This window comes from Strix uralensis, chromosome 2 (genome assembly GCF_047716275.1).
Source record: "Strix uralensis isolate ZFMK-TIS-50842 chromosome 2, bStrUra1, whole genome shotgun sequence".
Lineage (NCBI taxonomy): Eukaryota > Metazoa > Chordata > Aves > Strigiformes > Strigidae > Strix > Strix uralensis.
In genome coordinates this window covers 60,843,747-60,867,999 of record NC_133973.1, presented here as the reverse complement: position 1 = coordinate 60,867,999, position 24,253 = coordinate 60,843,747, and the positions used below count along the sequence as shown (strand labels likewise).

General features: G+C 41.0%; 1 protein-coding gene across 5 annotated transcripts in view; it reads right to left on the bottom strand.

The window, feature by feature from the left end:
- DHRSX (dehydrogenase/reductase X-linked) overlaps positions 1 to 24,253 on the bottom strand; it is a 182,115-nt gene that overhangs the window by 141,893 nt on the left and 15,969 nt on the right. For 3 of the 5 annotated variants that reach the window (XM_074858905.1, XM_074858908.1, XM_074858909.1), the window contains exon 2: positions 2,678 to 2,785. In XM_074858905.1, the coding sequence (XP_074715006.1) occupies positions 2,678 to 2,785 (108 nt within the window). Of the gene's footprint in view, positions 1 to 2,677; positions 2,786 to 5,593; positions 5,688 to 6,011; positions 6,033 to 24,253 lie in introns of those variants that run through there. The other 2 variants (XM_074858907.1, XM_074858906.1) reach the window with 2 other exon arrangements.

Here is a 24,253-nt window from a genome sequence, read left to right as displayed (position 1 = left end):
TCATCTTCACATCAGACATCCAGGTTTGACTCATTTTCCCACTGCACGGATATCATTCTTTATTGCTAACTATTCCCATTACTTAGTTCCTGTAATGGGAAAGAAGCATTCAGCGAATGGGAAAGATTGCCTGTGAGCTACACAAATCTCCCCTGCAAGCCTAAATTCATTTAACATCCAAACTTTTTTCATGGAAGTTCACACCTATATACAAACATAGGGTGAAAACATTTCTAGAGTAGAAAGCTTGAGTACACTTGCTGTCTTATTTGAGGCTTAAATCTTTCCTTGTGTGGCCTGAAGCTGAATGTGCTAATGCATGCCAATGTGCCAGCAGGTATTTTAAGCATACTCTGGACACTTGGGGCCAACAGTTAGCAAGGATGGAAGGTCAATGCATTTAATGTGCTTTTGAGACTGTTTTAATCTTGCAGCTGCAGCAAAGCTTGAGACTATCCATTCTACCAACAGGACTTCTTTGCTCTGAAAAATTTCACAGGCAAAGAAGATGGCTGTGACTCACTGGGCTCAGTGTTTAGGTCAGAGTTTGCCTGAAAGAACTAAATCAGTTGAAAATCTTACTCACCAAATGCTTCCTATAATTAGTTTTATTAATTTACAGTTGTAGAGATTCGTAATGCAAATAGTAAGGTTGGTACAATTAAAGAGTGAATGGAAGTGTGTGTGTCTGTAAGCACCAGAAGAAAGAGCAGAGCAGAGAGTTAAAAGAATGACCCTTACTGAAAATAAAGGACATGTTTCCAGGACACTGTTCCTGTGTTGTTTCTGCCAAGGCCAAAGCACAGAGGCTTGCCAGCAGATGACCATGCACTCTGCCACCAGAAGAATAACATCCAAGTTGCGGCATATCACACATACCATTACTTTTCCTGTAAGCCCACCCAGAAATTAGGCTATTTTATATAGACACAGCTTATATACTCCAGACAAGGAAAAATGTACTAAGAGCTGATGACTCCTAAAGGATATAAAAGATCTGTCCATAAATTAGCCTGTCATTTCTGATCAAGAAGAACCACAAAGACAGGACAAGGACTCAGTAGCTGGTGTACCTTTTCCCATGCTGCACACAAGTGATGCTCACCAGACCACATGAGCACACACATCTTGGTGCTTGTGAGAGTATGGGTGTGAGTGTGAGTGAATGAGATCTATGAGGGGGTGATTGTGAGTTGAAAAAAAACAGCTTATTTAGAGGTTTTGTAATTAAATATCACTTTCCCTTTCCCAAAGATCTCACACTGAATTCTGTTACACAAAAGACCCTAAACATTAAATGGTATAAAATAAGTCTTCAAAAAAGTAGTAATGTTCTATGCTTCCATGACCCTATGCTAAGAGAAGAAAATTGGCCCTTTTGTTTTCCCATTGAGTACATTTTTGCAGTCCACCTTAAACGTGAAGAGCGACTTCTTTAGTGAAATATTAATGCTGACATCATTAGCTACATCTAGCATCTAGCTACATATAGCAGCATCTGCTTGCATTTTGCAGATGCTTGGTTTTGACACATCTATTAAAACATGTATGAGTAAGTGGTATTCTGCATTACACTTGTATGATTCCAGGGCAACTCCATTAGTATTACTGACTGAACTAGACTAAAAACACATGGCTACTATGCTCTTGTTTATTGTTTGGTGTGTTGGGTTTTTTTAAAGATGTGTATACAGAACCTTAGAGAGAGCACATCCTGCATAAAAGCTAAATAAAATGGCATCTCCAGCTTGCTAGTGTATTACGAAATACCAACCTTCAGTGACCTTATGGTGTAAAAGTTACAGTATTTTATGTAAAAGTCTAGTTAAAGAAAGGTGGAGAAAAATGTAGCATTTTAAACACATGAGTATTCATGATGTTACATACAGATTTAGTAGATATGTTAGTGCATATATAGAGAGTACAGAAAACTTTACAAAATAGGAAAAAAGTTTCACTAATACTGTCTGTAGTAGAGCAGAGAAATTGTGCGCTCAGGCCATTTTTGTAGTTCCTACAGAAATACACCTATCCTAACTTCAGATGTCCCAGTCTAACATAGTCACCTTACAAACTCTTTATGATCAATGGAGAGAAACAGTCACCTCCAGAACGTGAGTTGTCCAGACCATCTCAGGCGGATATGAATGAACCTCTCAGGGTATTTATTTTCTTGCCTTCCCCACAAAGGCTACCTACAGTGACAAACTGAGAAGTAAACGTGCAATTTTTATATTGATGAAGTTATAAGGGCTTCCTTTGCCCTTGCAACACAGATCATCCCCCACTACACACTCGAATATTCCTGAAAGCTTTCATTAGTTTTCCTCTTCATGAACATGTGCACCCTAACATTGAAGCATAGGCCATCCTCAGTAACAAGATAATAAAATAGTTTTGTAATACCCATATTTTTGGGTTTTTATGACCTTATTGTTTACTTCTTATATAAGGCAGTCCAACTCTTCCAACTTTTGCAGAAAAAAAATCCCATCCACTTTTCTTTAAGATCCTGCAAATCAAAACATAAATCAAATCTTTATTTGTGCTAAATGCTAGCAAAACCCTCTCCTACCTTCCCTTACGATATCTTTATTTATGTTGTAAAGAAAATACTCCTTAAAAGAAAAAAAAAACTTTCTGAAATAAAAACATATTAAGAAAATAATGGCTTTACCTATTATAACGTGCATGCCAAGTCTTGCCAAATGCTTCACAGTTTGGTAACCAATTCCTTTAGCACCTCCAGTCACTATAGCAACCTTTCCATTTTGTGCAGGGAAAACTATATGAAGAAAAGAAAAAATGCAAGGTTAGTTCACAATAGTCACATGATTAAGAAGTTAAGATGTATTTTAAAGAGGCGTACACTTAACAGGCAGCTCAAACCAGACCAGTAAACAATCTCAGAAGCAAAGTCTGTATGGAAATAAAAACCACTGAGCATCCACCATTATTTACTGTGTTATAATTTTCCAATATTAACAGTTCACGGAAGACTGAGGTTGACGATACGGAAGACAAACACCCAGTTCAGAAAGTTTTGCATATCTATTTGCGTGCATTTTGTCATCCTGCAGTAATTTGCCCTTTAAAATTTTCACCTTAACTTTGTTACAGAGCAAGGTGACAGCTGTTACAAGTCAGATCAGGGATGGTTTACTCCATGCATATGGGGAAAAAAATTCAATTGGCAGCATGATATCCTGAAAACTTCTTGAATGACGAAGCAGAGGCCTCTAACACAGGGGAAATAGCAAACAGCTCAGCCAAAGATGATGCATCTAAAGGGTAGGAGACGGCTGACCTAATTTACCTGCGTAACTGAGCACTCTCCCTGTTGAAAATCAGAGGGTCTTGGCCCCCAAAGGAAGGAGGGGCACAATTTTTTGCATGAAAACCTCTACCTGCTTTTCCCACCCACCCCAGCCCTCTTCTGCAGAAGCCAGTATGCCCAACACCCGCAGCCAGCCCTGCACCACCTTTGCCCTAACAAGTGCTCCTTAACCCAGGGCAACACACAGCCCAGCAGGTAGGGCACAGCCCCAAACCCGCTCTGCTAGGGGCTGCTTAGACCTACAGCCTGTGTGTCCTTCATTCCCAGGCAGCTCTTCAACTGCTGAGTGAGCCAAAAAGCGGCTGGGATGGCCCTGGTAGGGCAGCTGCCATCCTGGCTGTGAGCTCTCATGCTGCCCGTGGGTTGCCCAACGCATCACTCTAAGAGGGAGGGAGCCCTGCCACCAAAGAAGAGCAAAGGCATTTTAATTTAACGGCTTGGAGGAGGCATGAATTAGGTCAAATAGCAAATATGATTTTTTGATGAGGTAGACAATCTTTCATGTGAAGCACCATGTGGTCTTCTGGTTAACAAGGTGAATTTCTGTTTGCTTTTTAGAAGAAGCTGATAGGTATTTGTACAGGGAAAACGGCGCTGAATACTTCATTTTGCTGCAGTGCAGTGTCCGTAGGCAATATTATAGATAATAAATGTTAAAAAGATGATGACTTTCATCTATCAAAGGACTTTCTATTTTGATTTCTAGGTTTTTAGGGTAATGCTTTGTTCTACAACACAAGCTCATATTTCATATGGTTATGAAACACAGAACTAATGATGATACAAGCTGCTTTCTTCACAGCAACTTCAAAAAGGACCCAGATTTCACCTATTCTGAAACACATAGTTCTTTCCAGCACGATTCAACATGAATTTCTGTTATCTTCAGGTAATGACGTGATTATTCCCATCCATACAGTGAAAATTGTTTGCAAGTAGTTGAAAGTTAATCCCTATTACAGTGATATCCATGCATGCAGCTGTCCTAACGTATATAATTTGAGCTAAATAAAACTTCGCCGAGAGCTTTCCTAAAGGGCTTCAGTTTAGTTATAAGCAGTCCTGCAATTTCCACCAAAAATACTTCTCATAACAAATGCTAAGTAAAATGCCCACTTTTTTTCAGTAGTTAAGCCTAGAAATTAAAGCTAAACCAGACACTAAATACCTGGGTAAATTGTTCGCTCTGGGTAGCATTTTTTAATTGTTTATGACTTTACCAGACTTAGACTTCTTAGATTATGTTTTCCTGGTCTGTTCTCTGTCAGTGAAGCAGAAAAAAAGGAAAAAAATAAGCTTTTCCAGTTTTTGAAAATGCAGACAGGAAACAAAGATTTTAAAGAGGAAGAAAAATAACGTTCTTAATGTGAAACAAGTTGTTGTCACCTCTATGTGAATAGCCCTTGTGCCTCAGTGTGACTGGATACACTTGAAATTTGTCAAGGACATAAAATCTCAAATCCTTTCAGCCATGGAGTGAAAAATCACTGTCTGAATGATTTGCGTTCATAAAAAGGGGGACCAGTATGTGCCCACTGTTCAACGTCTTAGACCACATAAAAAGACGAACACATTGCCTTGTACCAAAGACGTGCTGAGAAGAGACAGATCTCTTAACAGGAACAGGGCAATACTCTTTGCAAGATGGCAGACAAACCTGAAACAAAGAGCTTTTTGAGTTTTTGTTAGCTCTAGAAGTTCAAGACTGAAAAATGAACTCTTGCAAAGCAAATACCTCTTTGTTTAGTCAAGTCCATGCTGCAAGAGCCATTCTGAGGCCTCTCCTGAGGGGTTGAACAGCTTTAAATCCATACACAGAGCACTGGCATTGTCTTGGTGTTAAAGCAGGAACGGCCATTTCTGGCCACGATAGATACATGTGTGAATTTTGCATGTGGCAACTGCATATGTACTTGTAAAGAAAATGCCATCTAGAAGGCAAAAATGTGAGTTGAAGTCCACTAAGTAATTTTCTTTTAAAGTTTGGTTAACCCAATCATAAACTACATTGAAAACTCTGCTGACATGTGATGGAGCAAGTTGTACAAATGTGAGGTTTACTTCCTCCCCAGAGTTCTCACTCCCCGTTTATATTTCATCTGGTTTCACCTGTGTGTTTAAGTATAGAATCTAGAGCAAAAAGGAAAATTAAGTCATTTCCATTTTTGCTTATTTCACTATAGCTGAAAAAACATACTCCAACACCAACAAAAGGAATTTCCTCAAGAGAAATTGCTTTCCTTTGGGCCTCAGTACCTTCTCTTTCTCTTCTGCACCCTCCATGTCTCCTCTTGCTTCCTCCCCTCTCACCACATTGCCAACCTGACATATGGATTTCGCATGTTGCACACAGGTGTTGTCACTCATTTCCATTACTGCACCACTATATCTACCTATTGAATAAGAAGTGACATTTTAGTGCAAAATTAATTCACCTAGAAGAAAATGAATGGGAGAAAAGGAGAAAAAGAAGTCAGGACTGAGGAAGGGGCAACAACATGAAGGAAAAATGGGAAGTCAGAAGAGCAAAGTGATAACAGGTATCACTGCGATGACATGGTGCTTAGCAGAGGACAACGAAAGAAAATGTCCGGTCCTATCCTGTCCATGACGGCTGCAAAGAAAAGGACGATTTTCAGTCCCAGTGGCCACTCAAATCAGGTACATTACCAACCTGCAATGAAGAGCATGACAGACGGACAGACTCCACTGCAGAGATTCATTCAGTGAGATCCTATATTACAGAGAGCTTTAAAACAGGCCTGTTTCTAGCAGCTAGCTCCAAGGACCTAGGAAAGAACCCAGGGAGGGAGAAATGAGGGCTGCAGACACATGGATAAGTGGCCAGTATCCATTTTATTTAAAACAGGTACAGTATACAGCTTCCACATAGCATGGTTTTGAATAGACACAACACTGCATGTCACATCCCAGTATATCAGCTCACTTCAGCCAAAATGGGAAACACAAAGAGAAAAACTGAAACACATCTCAGGGGGGACAAAAAAGAAACCTAACACAAAACCAACAAAATAACCCCCTCAATTAATTCTTAATTTTAATTTTTATTAATCTTAAATTTATGTTAATCTGCAGAAAAGGTGTACTGTTTCTGTCAAGACAGATACCTTACTGTAAAATGAATCTCCATGAAAATGAGACACTGCTAGTTCTTACATCAATAAAAGTGGTCAAGTTCAAATCTAGGCTGTGTGTGTAAGTCAGTGGCAACTACAGTGAAAGGCAATTTATTGGTGCCTTGTTCCCACTAGAACTCCACCATCGGGTAGAGTTTGCAAAACACCCACCTTCTCAGCATGAAAACACCTCTTTCATGATGAAACCCAGAATCAAACTTTCAAAGCAGACCTGGGCTCAGCCTGGTTTTCCAGCAGATACTGGTTTATTTTGTGCAAGAGGTTGAGCTGAGCGTGGCTGGAGGCTGGGAACCCCCAGGCAGGAGGCAGCAGAGACCCACCGGCTTTGCCACACTGATGAGGTTCCCTCTGGTGCTTATTGCACCTCATTTAAAACACCCCAGCTCTCTGCCTCTGCTCCTGGTAAGTAGGTAGATACTGATCTCAATTATGAGGCATAATGCCAGTGATCTTACCATGGGATGTGAGAACTCTACAGCCCTGGTGCTAATGAAATCCCCTGGCCAAGCACTAGCTGTTAATTTCCCATTGTGTCCGAAGCAACCAGGCTGCAGTACGTAAGTGCTGCTTTATCACGCCGAAGTCTGAGAAAGGCTTCTCCCAGGCTGCAGGTTCTGTTTGCATCCCAACATATTTGGAGAAATAAGCCCGTCTACTTCGCAAGTGGATTAAGCTAAAGCACAAAAATAAGGCAAATTTATTCTGTAATAAGTATGTCCAGACATGAAGCTATTTTAAAATAATTATTGTTCTTTTAAATATAGTTCTCCTTAATCTGAAATAACTTCCATGTACAGAGACATCCTCACACAAAGCCTACTATGAAGAAATTAAGACAATTCTGTAATTTTTAGAAATACTAATTTTCAAGGGACTCTTAAAGAGGGCTGCCAAGATGTCTCTGCAACTGCCAAGACCACAGAGAAATAAAACAGACTGCAGACCCCTGTCAATGGCCAGTTCCTGCTGGCAAAATCTCAACTCTGGGGTAGGGATGGGTGTAACTGAAGTAGCCAAATCAAAACAGAGGCATTAAACTTTCTTCTTTGCAGAAATGTACTATGTGAACACAGACAATGCAAACCTCAAAAGAGCTTCCCTTAAGAGTTGATTGCTTTGGTATTTTGTAATCTTTACAACACATCCTGTTTGAGGCCAAAAAACAGAAGAAAAAGTTATTAAAAGTTTATTAAAAGCAAACTGCATCAAATTTTTACAAAGTTCCATCTCTTACCCTATTAATCCAGCATCTGCATTGTGGCACACTGAGTCATGTGGACATTAAAATATAATATCTTTATATTAATCTCTTCATTAAACCTCTTTTTAAGACACTGAAGGCCAAAGGCAGAATTCAAATTGTCTGAATCAGTCTCCAGTCCTTATCAGGCAAGAAAGACGACCACCGCTGAAGGCACCTGAAGAGCTGGTCAGCGGAGCCACCCGAGAGGCGCCACGCCGGGACCTGCCTGAACCTCCTCGAACCAGGCACTCAGCACGGGGACTTCAGTAGCATTTGTGCTGAACAGACCCCCGCAGACAAATCCTAACAGTTATTTTTTTCCTTCCTCCTATAACTGAATAATTTACATGCAAATATTATGCCTGAAGGTAACTGGCAGAACCACAGATAGAAAAAAAAAAAAAAAAAAAAAAAGAAAAAAAAAGAAAGGAAGCCACAATGAATATTTAGTTTGATGACAGAATAACAAGACCCAAGTTTGGAGCTGTTCCCGTATAGCAACACTGAGTGAGAAAAAGAGGGCAAACTAATTGTCAGTCCTCATCTAACACTACAGGACAAGGCACGATCGAGTTTTTCTAGTTGGCTAAAGAATTCATATGGCTCAGCCTATTACCAAATTACTGAGTAGTTCTTCCTATCCCAAAATACTCCAACTCTTTTTCCCTGATTTACACTGTGGCAGTGCTGAGATTATAGCCATTAAAATCCCTTTCAAAGCAGATGTAGAAAAATAATTCATTTTCTACTCTGAGAGGCAATCAGTAGACTGCTGGGGAATCCATGCAGCTTTCAGCAACAGCCTTTTGTGTGAGTCTTACAGTAACATCTCCGTAAACTATTGTTTTGGCAGAAAGCGAGTAAACGGGGTCCAGGCTCAAAAACTCACTCCAGGACTACCCTAGCAGAAGACAATTTCAGGTACTCAAGTCCTGAGGAATAAACCAGACAATCTTTTATTTTTCTTGTATGACACCAGTTTTCACCAGTAGAAAAGCTGCGTGCTCTAAGCCTGTCCTAAGCCTGTGCAGATGATCTTTCAAATCCAAACAGTCTTCCCAAATTTGCACACCAAAATCTCTTCCGACTCTGCTGCTTCCTATCGCTTTCCTAAGGAACATCAATATGCAATCAAGATTGAAGGCTTTTAAGGCTGGAAACCAGGTAGGTGGCAACCAGCCTGACTAGTCCTTCTGTGAAAAGGTATCCTGCTGGTTTCAGCAGTTGAGGCCATCAGAACTTCCGCTGATGAACAACTGCCATGAGCACATGCAGATCCATGGGCATATGACCAACAGGTCCAATGTACCTTGAATTGATGGACACATTGTGTAAGGGTGATTTATTTGCCTAGGGAGAGAATCTGTTTCCAAGCACAACTGGAATTTTGCACCAGCTAGGTGACAAGGCCCCTAGCTTTTGTCTTACTTCTGCAGAAGAACTGAAAGTCAGGAATCATGAGGAAATGGAGGTACCAGAGACAGGCTGGCTCTGGAGTTACTCATGGGAAAGGAAAGGTGTTGAAGAACCAGAACAGCAGGAGAAACCAAACCATGGAAATGTGTCCTTTACCCTACAAACACATAGTATCTCAAGGTGCTATTAATGGAACAGCAGCAGCCAGCTGGCTGTAAGAATTTCAGCAGCTGGGGGAAGACCTAACTTAAGAACCCTCCCACACAGCCACCAGTAGGGAAGACAGATTGTTAACAACTGCTCACAAAACCACAGCAAAACCCTTGGCATCTGTAGGACCAAGTTTCTTGTTTAACCATTACACTGGGCACACATGGGTCCTAAAACGCTGCATGCCAATGAACGAGCAAACAGTAACTCACACTTACTAATGCTGAAAATTCATAGAAGCTCCTTCCCCTGTATTTCAGGCTGGGGTATCCAACACAGAAACACACGTGCAGTCCATGCCCTGTGAAGCCAACATTTCCACAACAGAGCAGAGCTCCCGCACACACGCAGCATGGGCAGTCACTGGATCATCAGCAGCCATTTGTCTGGGCTGCCTGGACACCTGGGAAGCCAACCAGTGCCGTAACTCAAGCCAAGGCACCACATATCCAGCAAGCCTGGACAAATGGCCGAAGTGTAGCAAGGCAGCAAATGACACAAAAGCAGGGGAGTCAACAGCTATGTCAACTAGAAAAGCAGTGTGCTCACCCAGCTAAAGAGCTAATATGTATAATCATCCCTCCTGACCTCGTCAACATGGGAACAAGTGGTATCTTTTCAGAGTTAGCAGCAAACATCTGCTGAGCCAGACTAATGAATTATTTCAATTGCCAATGAAAACAACCAAAAAAAAAAAACCCAAATTTAATCCTGCTGTAAGTTTATAGCATTTGTTTAGCTTTTTGACAAGCATGCCAGCTTGCTTATAGGGATGAAGTGATAACATTTGCAGGCAAGATGACAAGCCCTTCACAGAAGTCAGATACAAGTTTCCAAAACTGATTCCAGGGCTCATCCCCAGATATCTCATTTAACACATGGAAAAGCCATACAAGGATTAATAAACAGAATAGCTCCTCCTTGTCTTATTTTTCATCTCATGAACACACTGGGGAGCCTTGGGAGGTATTAGATAGCAACAAATATTATTAGAGTTCAATATCACAAGATTGGAGCACCAATATCCACAGCAAGACCTAACTATAGTAAAAGAAGTCCACACATTAGAAAAGATGCAAGATAAACAGGCACAGTAGTAAGAAGAAAGTTATGATTACAGTACTGAAAGAAGTATTTTTTTTGCTAAAGAAAAATAATGATACCCTAAATAAGGCAGCTTTTCAGAGCAACAGGTTTTGGCACTCAAAAATCCAAGTCCTGTGATAAAAGATCTCTGTAGCAACAATGGGAAGGGGGGTGGAAAGCTGCACTAAAAATTTCATTTGCATGACACACCTATCTGCATTTCTTCTAGTGATTCTTGGAAAGACAGGATAAATGCAGATAAAGGGAGAAGTGTGTGTGGAAGGCAGGGGATGCAGAAGGGAGTGTTAGACTCTCAAAGACACAGGAAGAAGTTTTTTTGGTCAAGAAGAGGTAATTTTCGAGTGCTTCAACCCCCTCTCCCCTCTCTTCACCTTTCCCCCTACTTACAAGTGTTCAGCTGAAAGAGCCACATCTCTAAGCAATACACCTCAATCATAAATCTCTGCATAGTGGTATTGTCCTCAAGGCAAAAAAAGGTCCAGTGAGGAGACCTGCACAGACAGCTTGGCCTCCTGCTACTTACAGATGCAAATCAACTGTGGTTTGGTGTAGGGAAGATGGTGTAAGCCAAGGCACTGTAAACACAGACTGGTAGAAAAGGTAAGCTACGGCTATTGCCAAAGTAACCTGAAAAATACTTTCTCTGCACTTGCACGTGTATTTTCAGTGCCCTGTTTTCTAGTGCATGTGACTGGAGTGTTTGCAAGTGAAGAAGTCCTGCCTGGTTATGAGAGCCCAGGGAAGCTGCATTTTTACACATCTTTTGACTGAAGCCTGAGTGCGTTTAGTTTATTGGTCAAATAGGATCCTCAGTAATATTGATCCTGGGCTTTGCAATGCTGCTAGACTTGGCAGAAGGGCTGCACAGAGAAAAAAAAATAATTGCAGTTTTCAAAAACGATATAGACGGTAATTTTCCAAACTGATTTATGCTGTCTTCGCTCTGACTGTGAAGAACCTCATCCTCCAATAAACCCTACGCAGACCTTCTGCATCAGGCTCACTGATCACATCAAAAAAATTGAATGTTGCCCCCCCAAGAAGGAAGAGGCTGAGAATGGAGAAAACTAAAGAGGATGATTAATCTGGGAAGCTTTCTTGCCATTTCTGAATTGTCTTTCTCTAAGACAATGGGAAACAACGCTGCATTGAAAAACAGTTTGATGAAGGATATATATCTGAGCTCTTCACAACACAAGTTCAGGCTGATTTTGACAGAGAGATATTACAGAATTTGATATCAACAAATATGGAGCTGCCCTAAGGTAAAAGAAAGGAGAAGCAGAAGGGAGGGTGCAGTCTCAAGTCTTAAATCCCACTTCTGGCCATGTTTGCCATTCTCGGTTACTTTGTTCTTTTAGCCAAAACTCATCTAAAGATAAGAGATTTGAATCTAATTTTTACGAGTGCCAAACAGATAGATTGAACACAGCATTATACAAATCAAACAGTTGGGAAATATCACAGTGCACTATTAAAATCTGCTAAAAATTCATCAGGAATCCAGGTTTGCCCACAATCCGCTCGGGGAGTAAAGTTCCCAACCGAATGTGTAGGAATAGCAGAGCACTTGATCCCTGGGAGGGGACGGAGGGGAGGAGAGAGAAGGAGAGAAAGAAAGAAATTGCCTTAGATCTACAAGTACAAATTATATTAGTAAAGTTACGACTCTGCAAGTTCCAAACAGGCATCAAGCAACTTCTACCATCACACGCTAGTCCTTATCTTAAACATCCTTGTTATTCCTGGCTTGAGCCATTTTTTTGCCAGAGAAACACTAGTCTCAAGGAACAAGGATATTTCAGATAAAGACTGATACTACATATTGACAAACTTGTGCAAGAGTATTTGGCACCAGACTACCCACTGGCATTACACTACACGTGGCATATTTTGCTCCACTATGCAATTGTTTAGTCTTGGGGACGGACGCCAACTAGGGACTTGGATGAGGCCATGAAATGCCACCTTCACTTGGAAGAGAAGAGAGGGCTTTGCTGCTGTACAGCCAGATACAAGAGGCATGTGGGCCACCTCCACACTCTGACAGGAGCAGTGGCTGAAGGGCACGGGGCTAATTTGGCACAGCTGAGGCAATCAATATGTGAGCAGCCCCAGCTTTGCTCATAACAGGCACTTCACAAAAATCTAATGTGGGGTTTTGTGAAACAAGGGCAAAACAGTTGTTGCAATAATATGAAGAAATCCTGATAATTCCTTACAGTATACTGGACAGCCACAGCCTTCATGTGAAACATTACTGGGTTTGCCAAAAAAAACAGGAGAAGAAACTTGACACTAGTTCCAAGAAGAAAGTAACCATTCCCTACATATGCATATATTTTAAGGATGCATTTACCCATATAATTTCTTACATGGGAAAATACTATCACAAGAATAGAGGATGACATTATTTCCATTTGCCATGTATTCTCTGCCCTGCTTATCTTTCATTCCTTCTATATATTTACCTATTAAATCTTACTCTTTGGCTTTCTTCTCTTTCACTCCAGTCACACTAAAGATAGGGAAGTTATATACAGGTGTATCTTTAAATCAAGAAAAAGCATCTGGTTATCTTTTGAACAGATTTACTGATACATTTACTCTCATACTCTCTCCCTCTGGGCAAATGTAACTGTGCAATACCTCAGGCAATGTCATTTTATGTAAAACTTCCCAATGCTCTTCAAGTCATGTCATCTTGTAATTATGTTTTTTTCCTGTTGTGAAATAAGAGATGAAAAAGAGGAGCTCGTCCCAGGAGATTTAAATAGGGGTAATGGAAATAGCTCTGCGTAGTCTAGTACCTGCAGAATGAATTTTCCCATCCTGCAAAAGTTAGAGACATTAGGAAATAGATTTTTTTCATTCTGTATCAGGAACCAAAGATTGTCCAGGCTCCAAGCTTTTACAAACAACTAACAAGTAGATGCAGCTCCATCTCAGAATGGTTTACAGCCCTTGGGATGTAAGAAACCATTTCAAGTCCTTGCTCTCAGCCATACCCCTAGCATACAAAAGCCTTCCCAGCATAACTCCCAATCTAACAGGAGAAAGTTCCAGTTTCAACAAACTTTTGCCATTTAAAGACACTTTTTCCTCCCGCAGAGGTCCCCAATAAATGTAATATTTTTCCATACCATGCTCAGAAATCCAGTGATAAATTTGTAAGAAGCCATAAATAGAAAATAAAGTGAAATGTAAGTAATGTCAGAAAATGTCTTCTCTCAGAAAGACCACATCCCAGCTATCTCTAAAAACTTGGCAAACAGTTATCAGCATGAAATGTGGCACAGAATTCCTAAGGTTTTAAAATTTCATGTCTAACTGTGAAAAATTAGCATTTAGGTTATAGTTTTGACCTAGAAACCAGGATGATGACAGTGAGTTTGAAATGCTGAAGAAAAAAAGAATCGGTAAAGCGTGATATGTCTGTTACTCCATTACGAACTGAGTAAATGTCACAACTGGCTGCAATGCAGAAACCTCATTTCAGAGGACTGTAAATGCTGGGCTGGTTGTTTCACAACAAAGAGAGCTCAGGACAAAAAAACAGCTGCTATTCTTGATGTAATCCCAAATAATGCAGAAATCAACCCAAGCAGGCAAGCCCCCACACCTTGCATAGAAGAAAGGTTCTGTCATAAACCTTCAAGTCTGGTGAATATTTACAGTACCCAAAGCTCAGAAAATGCTGAAACTCAGATATTCATCAGCATTTTCATACACAGAAACTGAAGCAAAGAGTGATCCTCATTACTTATGGTCAAACTGGAAATCCAGACCAAAAGTGAAATATTGCTACCTGCTTTTTAGCATCTCACCACAGGAATTAAAAAGCCACCATAAAACAATTTATACTTTGCACTATGTTCTGTACTTTTCAAAAGACCAAATATTTTATTTTTAATTTTCAAGACAGTATTAACATATTCCTAGAAAGTACAGGATATTGTATCACAACCCCCAGTATCATCTTTACAGCTTCTACTTTTACTGCTTGTGAATTCCAACACCTCTTATTCTGACCACACGCTATTAAAAGATTGAATTCATCATTCCATCACTTCTTGCTCAGAGCACAGATGGAGAGATACAGCTGGGCAACCAATACATCAGAAAAGTTGATTCTTTAAATATTCCCTTACTATATTAGATTGGGGGGGAGGGGGGGGGGGGGAATAAATTGACAAGATCATTAGAGTAGTTTAATCTGCATGTCCTCTCTTTTTTCCTCTTATTTCCATAACCCAATCAAGCTTAAGAGCATTCAGCTGAAGGTCACACTCAGATCTGCCTCTTCCAGATGACAAAATGCTCTCCTGCCACTTAAACAGTCCCCTTTGCTTCCCGTGGCTTCAGCGTGACAGTATTTCCATTAAAGGTAAATAAGTAAGCAGAAGTCACAAGTTGGTATATAGAACTTAAAAGGTAATTGAAAGTTTCTGGAGTACTTCACTTCAGAAAACTGTGCAATCACTTGTGAACTGAAGTGCTTGTTATCATTTACAAAGCTCCAGTAATTAGAATCAGGAAGAGAGGTACAAGGTGATTACAGATTATTGGGAAAAGTCTAGTTAACAGGAAGCACAGCACAGAAACCAATCGGTACTTAAAGCTACCCTGTGATACCTGCAATTAATTAAAATACAAAATGTTAAAAAGCACATTTCCTTATTAAAATCTTCAGAAGCGACTAATGGTCAGAAGCCATTACAGCATCGACATTAATGTGAGATAACTCTCAGGTGCTACTGGCTTAAAAAAAAAAGAGGGAAAATAGCCTCAACATCCCTTCCTCTCCCTCCCTGACCCACTTCCACATCCTTCAAATGCACCTCTGACAAATACACTCAATTCTTCGTCTAGCCGGTGCCTGGTGGAGTCCGGACAGTTGCAAAGGCTGCCTGCAGATCATCACTCACATGGGTGCCCATCTGTCCCTCAGTGTATGCACCCAAAGCAGTGGCTCCAAGGAATGCAAGGCTCACCTCGCTTGTGTGGGACAAGAGCATGTCAATGGAGGCTCGTGGGGCTGCGCAGCCCCGGAGAGAGCTGCCCTGCACGGGGCGATGCCTGAGCATGATGCCCCGGCTGCCCAGGGCTCTGAGCTGCTCAACCCTTCAACCCTTCCCTGCCACATGCCACCTCCCAGGGCCACTACCCAGCCTCCAGAAGCACAAATTCTTGATGGAAGATAGCTTTGTGGGTTGTTTGGGTTTTTTTAAAGAGAGCTCTTATTTTAGATGGGAGTTCTACTGAAGCCACCTGAGCCTCTGGATGGAGCTGTTTTGTGTACACAAAACTGCTTAAAAATCAATTCTAATTTAGAATGAGATAGTAGAAAGAGCATGCACATGTTTTGCCAGCAAGACAGTTAAAACATTTGTTTTCCAAAGATGGAATTTTATTAATTTTTCTCCTCTTTGATAACAGGAGCAGGTCAGGGGTTTCAAATGCGAGTATGAAAGTCTGAGTACAGAAAGGTCTCGACTGTACTATATATAATTTCCTAATTCTCTCACAACAGTCCTTTTCTAGGAAAAGACTGATTTCTTTTCAGAGCCCTCTTTCTTAACACATGCTGAAGTGATCTCATACTCACACATTTTCTTTCAATTTACATCTTTCTTGTTCCTCATAAAATATGCACCAAAGTTTTCACAAGGAAGGTAGCTGCTTTACAATAGAGACAGCTAATTGTTTTGAAAGATGTTTTTTTTTAATTAGACATTTTTATTCCTTAGTGAAAAACTTATTTTCGAATGCAATTTTATAGACCATTAATCTAATGCCAATTCACAGGACTCAGGGAATTAGTTAACTTAAAAGAGCAGTTACTGTGCATGCTCTGTAATTGCTCTTCATCAAAATTGTCAAAGATTTTTAATAAGCAGAGTTACCACACAGATTAAAAGCTCTCAAAGTATGTCTCTGTATAAGAGGCCATCATTCCACAGTGTCATTATCAGCTATTAATATTTCAATTAGAGAGTATCACACGCTCCTCAAGAAACGCAACTGCTCACAAAATGAGTCCCATTATTGATAATGCTCTGGGAGTATGACACAAATGGCCTATTTTTATTCCTACATTTAATTACCTCCTATAAATAGCTCTCCAAATTTTTAAGGGAAAAGCTCATTTCATACAGAAACAAGTGTCTTTGTTGACTGACACCTCCCAACCATCCTGCTTCCAAGAAGGGAGGCGAAGGCTGAAGAGACCACACCGGCCCTTCTGCATGACCAGGCTATGATCTCACTCCCCAACTGTCTGAGCTCACCAGCAGTTCAAAAAGGCCAATACATCACAGTGCACCCTGTCAGTCCTTCTAAGGATACCAGACAGAAATATCAGCACTTTTCAGGCATCAGCACTAGCACAAACAGGCTTCATGCTTGCTTTCTGTTCCACCTGATCAGCAGATCTCGCTCAAATTGCATGGCCCAGCAACAGTCCGTTTGGTGTGAAATATTCTTTCAAGGCATGACTCCTTTTTCTTTTTTGAGAAAAACACTTTGTTTATTATAACAGGTCTTATAGTCCCATTTTTGTCACACCAAGTTGATAATCAGCTTCCAGTGCAGCTGATATACTTGGAGCCACCTCTCAAGGGGTGAGCCTTCCCAAGCTGATGGATGGCAGTTACCTATCTACAGCACTCATACCTCACATTAAACAGCAAAAAGTTACACGTACATTTAATTTCTGTTTGACGCTAAATAATTAAAATAATTTGAATGAAGCTTTTTTTTAGAGAAGTATAAAGGAATTTAGCAATTTAAACATATCAAGGAGGGGAAAAAAGAGCTTGATGAATAAAAGCCTAAGAGCTTGCACTGGCTTGTTTGGCAGCTCTCTGCTGTTTCCAATATTTCTCTCTCTAGGGCTTTTTCCACAAACACGCAAGGCCTACATTTCAAACACACACCTTACACTGTGCACTGACTTCTTGGTGATTTCAAAGACATGACGCTAAAATGCAGTTGCTATTCCAGACTCCAGCCTTACACCTCCGTCAGCCCCCTGTAACACACAGTCTGAACAGCCAGCCCACTCACACTCAGCCCTTCAGTGGGGCTTTGCCACCAGTTAAGACCTCGCTCAGAAAAGATCATGGTGATACAGAAAGTAAAAGGTAGGGCAGGGAGGGTAAAGCGAGCCCCTCCCATCTCTGCAAGCTGTACCAGCACCTACTAGAGTATTTACATCAGCATTTATTTTATTTATTGCATTTGAAGCTTTGCAACTTTCCACACAGAAAATCCAGCAGCGCTGAGGGTTACAGCACCTTCATTTTGGCCACAGTACCACCTCCCTCCCAAGGCACGCTAGGACATCTGGCGAATGTGTGTCCTGATGCAGTCTGTGACCAGCGCTGCTCTACCAGCAAAAGCCCACACTCTGCTCCAGACACGGTTACTGGCGTTCCCTATTTCGCCTGGGGAAACAGAAAAATATTGTTTTACTGAATAAGCTGTTCTGCAAGTGTTGCCCTGCTAACGTATATGGTAGTTTTATAGGGGAGTGCTTTGACCAGCACAGCAGTACACAGCAAAACAAGCCCTGTGCAGGTTTAGCCTGGAGAAGACAAGTGTTCAGGTAAAAAAAAAAAAAAAGAGGCAGACAGAAGTGATGTCAATACAAAGAGGGATATCCAGAACAACTCACCAGGATCACACCACCTACATTCCTGTGACGGCAGTGACGTTTCTCCAGGGAGCACAAGCATTTTGCCAGCCTCACATTTCCCCAGTCCTTTTGCTGTTGCACACGCCAGAAACTGGCAGGAAGAAGAGGTCTCAGCATCTCCCCCACCAAACCACTACTGGCCAAGACAGAGGAGCACGCTGCAAATCCATTTTGATACAGACCCCAACGCATTTGCAAGCAGTAGATCACATCTGCAGAGACGGTGGTGGCTCCCAGACTCAGTCCCTGCTGCCACAGCCCTCAGCAAAACCATGTGCAGGCTGTCAGCCAGACCGCACTTCTAAAGACGGCTTTGTCCTTTACAGCAGAGGGTAGCACCTCAGAAGAATTTGAACTGAATAAACTGGACCTCATCGCTGAATTACAATCATTTTCTGTATATGTATGTGGGTATGTATATGCTTTCCTTTTAAGGAAGAAAAATACTTTGAAAATTGGATTAGAAGACTGGGAAAAAAACATAATGATTTTCACCTGTGCCTTACTACGATATTTTAGATATGCTACACTTAACAGTAAAAATCCCAATAAAGGTCATTAAATTAGTGCATAAACAAGTAAAACCATATGCCACCATAGTATAACCCTAATGGCCACGCCCAAGCTGAAATCCAGGCTACAATGTTGTACCCCTATTTTGTTGTTTTACACTTTCTCCTGTATCTTCAAATATCCCTTTCCTCACAGTGGTGCTGGATGATTACACATAATGACTTTCAAAGATCAACTGCAAAAGTTAACCCATGAGAAACTACAGGAGGAATAAAGTTACATGCCTACAACCAAGGGCAAAGAACTCTGCTAGCACCTACCAGGCACTATTGATGGCAGTGTCTGCAGCTCTTGAAACTTGTTTCTGACTCGAGTTAGCTGCTCTTTAAATATCTGTATCACATAATTAGGAAGTACAGCATCATCAAGAGAACTTGGATTTTGCATTTCTTGACCTTTTTCCTACTAATTTTCAGCAGACTATTTAATGTTAAAATCATACGCCATGCAATGCTGTGACTCCAGTTATGAATGCACAAGTAAGACTGGCATATAGGTGGTGGCATTAAATAGCACAAAAGCACTCCAGCAGGTAGATTAGATGGTATCTGTATTCACAGTGGATGGCTTTATTCACTAACAAGATGTTATTTTGGAAAAATAAGTCCAAGAAGGCCTTGTATATCTGCTGTAAGAAACATTTCATAGCACAAACATTCCCAGTTATCCAGGTTATATCCAATTGCCAAAAAGCCAGCACTGACTACTCTGCAGGCACTCTGTTCACCGGGATACGTTCAGTAAAAAAAATATAAACTCATCTCTTCACTGTGTCAGTCCCGGTTTGCAGAAAGTGTAGTGCCAGTAACGTTTTATTTAGAAAGTCGCTTTCATTCTGTGTAATACAAAGACTGTTGCATCCTTTATAAGTCATTTTTTTAAAGAACAGGGTCAGACACCAACTCGTCTGTAATTTCCTTAGGCAGGACAGGTTGATGTGTTTGTTAAAATACTGTTATACAGAAAAATAGTTCTGTAGATAGAAATAGATAGATTTCTGTTTTTAAAATAACCTGCCTAGGGCAGAGAGCATCTTCTGGGTTGGCTTGGTAAGGCACTTGGCGTACGGGCCCTAATATCAGTTGTTTCAGTACAAGCTAACACAGAGCATCACCTGCCTTCTGCTGCGGCACACCACGCCCAGGCAGCTGGAGGTGGCAATCAAACCCTTGCCCGCAGCATAGCAGATTAAAAACTTAATCCCAAATTCATTGAACACTCATAAGGCTCATTAACTTCAATCGCTGGTTTGTGCGTGTGAGAAGCGCCGGTGCGAGATGCGAGGTCAGGAGGTGACCAAGCTTTGCTTTCATCTGGCATGACTTTGTTTTCTCACGCCGGGGAAGCTAACGTCAGAGGATAACTCAGCACAGAACTTATAGGAGATGAGTATTTCCTCATAGAGTTGGAGGGTGTTTGGTTATATCACCATGTTACCAATGTGTCAACAAGTAAAAAGAAAAAAAAAAATTTAAGTGTTCCCTCAAGGTCCTCTTTCAGAAACAAGTTCAGTGCATTTTTTAGGTCCAACTTTCCATTTTTCTTTCCTCCAGGCTAATTTAAACTATTGAGCAATGTTAGCAATCATGGTTAGACATTCCCTCAGACAACGAAATGTCCATGTCTCAGAAAGCATACTCTGGCAGAAAACAGTCACACTACAAAAAGCAGAAGTGTACCAGTGCCAAGCGCTCTTACTCAGCCTTACACAACTCACGAGGGTGTTTTGGGTAGGATGGGGGATGTAGTTGTCTTGCCCAATTAATTTTCTGTGAAGCATCAAACCTCTCCTAGAAGAGCACAAATATGGTGAAAGGAAAGCAAATGTCATAATTTTATTACAAAACTATGGTGCTTTCTTTTTTCTTAAAAGCAATCCTGACGCGAAGCAAAATATCACTGCTTTTTTGGTTATTTGCTTTAGGAATAGTAGCTGTCAAATATTTTCTTTCCTTGCTGGTGATAACCCCATTTAAATCTTGCTATATTCCACCACATCTGCAGCTTTAATGCAGTAATTCACACACTATGATAAAGCCACAAACCCAAAATCACTGTGTCTGTAATGACATCTGTAATTTAGAAACTGCAAGGATGAGAAGCTTGAAACTGGCAGGGGACAGTTTCTAAAAACACCAAGAGAGGGCTGCGTGTGTGTATATATTATTATGACATTTCTACTCCACAACTGCCCAAATCTTGAATCCTGCCCTGTCTGCAAGGCAAGGCACATAATCTTAGTGACTCAGATATCAAAATATTTCATAATACACTATTTGTTCAATGCACTAAAATCTTCATCATAACTGAGCTGAATCAAGAATTACACATCAGTGCCCACGTAACTTCAACACTACTCCAGCACAGAATGAGGGAGTCCCAGGTAAAGCATTGTGGTGGGACAGCATCTGCATGGTCTAAGCAAACTGACATATTACAACTTTCCTGCAAAAATATCTCTAAAAATAACATCACGGGGTCCGTGGCTACTTCCTCCTGCCTTCCGGCCTTGCAAAACTTTACGAGGCTCCTTCAGTGCTCACATCTAAGCCAAGTAAGATTTCTGGTTGTGCAACTTGTCCTACACAGGCACCCTCCTGGTGGAGCCCACACGAGGTCCTGTGTGACTCAAGACCTCCACCCACCCAACTGCCCTGGCAGTAAAGCTCTACATTCCTCAGCTGATTTTCTGCAACTTCTGGTGCCTTCAACTGAAGCGTGACTGAGTGAAATTTGGTTAAACAACTCTTTTTATGATGTAAAGGAACAATTACATTTTATAGCTTATTTTCTTGAGTTGCAGCATCTCTAATGCTAACAGTTTGCTCTAGCATCTAAATGAGAATATCCTACTTCAAACAGCTCCAAAAAAGGAGACACTGAGTGAATTGCAGAAGTTCCTACCTGCACAACCAGCTAATGCTTGGGGTGAAGTATCCCTCTTTATTGGCATAGTGCTGACTTGGAAGCAAAGTCCACATATCCTTTGCAAGATACCATCTGCCCATCTTTAGACCCAAATGCCCTGCTGGCAGAAACACAATCCATTGCCTGGCTCTGAAATCCACCAGTGCTTCAGCTGCACGAGCACTAAGCAAACACCCAACCTTCCACCTATAATATTGGACACCCACTTGCCTTCTTTCCTTTGTTCTACATTAACAAGGAGCAAAAGTTTCTGTTTATCAAGGAAGGAGGGACCAAGCATTAGAAATGCTCATTCATATCTGCTGAAACTGTTGATTTCATGCTTGTTAAGACAAAATCATCTAAACTGAAACATCCTCTCAAGCAGAACAATGACAATATAAAAGAAGGTTGATCTTTTGCTTGTATGTTCACATACATCATCATATTGCTACGATGCAGGTAACAGAGCAGAAAATGGGGTGCTTACATTTAAGTCTTTTATTCTCAGAATTTTACCTAAAAAAATGTAATTATTTGCATTTCACATTCTCCCGTATTTTGGTAAAACACAGTTGCAATTGCAAGACTTCCAGCTTATGAGTTGTGGGGGAAAATATTTCTCTCACTTCTGAAGCCCACCTACATTTGGGACCTAAAGTGTTTGAATAGCTCACTTTAGACAGAATGATCCTATGGATACTAACCTTTGAAGCACAACTGAAAAAAAAATGGATACGTAGAAAATTAAAACTTGTGTTTAATATTTAAAAAAGCATCACATACATAGCCTACCTCAAAATATCATAATTCAAAAGATATTTAAAGAGGTACACTTGTGATGCCGGCATTTCTAGTGGTTCTGAAGGCAGAACATGCAAAATGGGGCACTTTTAGAGATTAAATCCCTAAATCTTTATTTGGACACCTAGCTCAAGGAGTTAGTGCAGTATCTGAAAGCTGCTTTCTAGGCCACATTTTGCATGGTTTTAATCTTATCCTAAAAATAAATACAAAATTAATTAACCATTTTGTAGTCTTCATGTTTGCAAACTTATCACCCAGCAGTGCTACCTTCTACACAATTCTCTTCTCAGGGTGGTCAACCAGCCCAGGGAAGGAGCAGGATCAGGGGAAAAGCCCTGGCCCGTCCCCTTCCTTCAGGCATGTGCGAACAGAATGCAGGCCCAGCAACACAAAAACACAGGGAAAACACTACAGTGGAATCTGTTTTCCCTCTGCAGAGCACAGCAACTTTCCTGAACAGCCTAGAGACAGGCCAGAAGCGCAGCCAATACACCAATGTTGCAGACTGACCTGAGCCCCTCACTGCTGGAAGAGTTGTCCCTGCGTACAAGCTACTTTAGATGTGTGTGGATCCCGTCTCTGGGTAAAAAAAGGAATTTTGTCTTCCATCAGCTCTAATATGCATTGCCAAAAAAGGCACAAAAAGCATATGCAATGCTCTCAACAACTGACAAATAGTTTCTTATATTATCTGTAAATTTATCTCTCAAAAAAGAACTGTGAAATCTTTGCGAACATCACTCGAAGTAACGAAGGGGAGGTGGGGTGGAGCGGGCAGGGCATGAACAAGGTGGTTAGTCTGCTTGTAAGACTACAAAAGAACTAGTTCCTGTGAACGCTTTAAGTTCACCTGGAAATTGCATCATACCTTCAGATACAACGTGCACAAGGTTGCTCTTTTCTCACCTCATTTCTCTGACCAGGCATGCAGAAATCTAGCAGCGACGCCAGTCTCGCATTCGCAACACTATGGGGTAAACTAAACATCATCCTCAACCTACTGCTCACGCAAACCAGTCAGCAAACCACATACAACACAGGTGAACTTCTGCCTACTTTCACCACGTCTTGAAAGCACACAGGTAACATTCTCCTTTTTTTACACTTTGAATACAAAAGCTGCACAGCAAATAACACAGCAAAGACGTACATACTACCTGCACAGAAAATAAAACAGGGCTTAAAATTAGGGACAAGAAGAGGTACACACCACACACAGAAGGCTCCACTCATCCACAAGACTGGCTCTTTCTCACCACAGCACTCTGCTCCCTTGGGATCTGTCAGATTTATGATCAGTGGCAAGATGTTGGATTGCATGTGAATGTGTATCTGTGGTAGATCAGAGAGGCTGTGTCAAAATATCTTTCAGAAACAGCCATTTCGGCTCAGGCTCCCACATGCTAGAGGACAGGTTACAGTAAGAGCTTGTTCTTCCTTTCTCCTCCGCTATCTTGTTACTAAAAACTCCTCCCTGCCTGTTTGGGAGTGCAGCCTTTTGCAGCTAACAGAGCTCACTGCTGGCAGCATGGAAACACCAAGAGGCGTGCAAAACGCTTTACACAGAGTTGAAATACCAGGTTACAGGAAGGTTATTCATTTAGTATTTTTAAATGCTGTCAGAATTTCACACAGGAATTGCAGACTCCTGCTACAATTCCAGTATTTTTCCTAAATGGACCTACTTTCTATTTGTTCGCATCAATGAAGCAATTGAGTTTTGCAGATTTAATCGTTATTAAATTCCTTCTGTTCATGTAAATTCTGCCGTGTGCTCAAGAAACTTAAATTTGGTG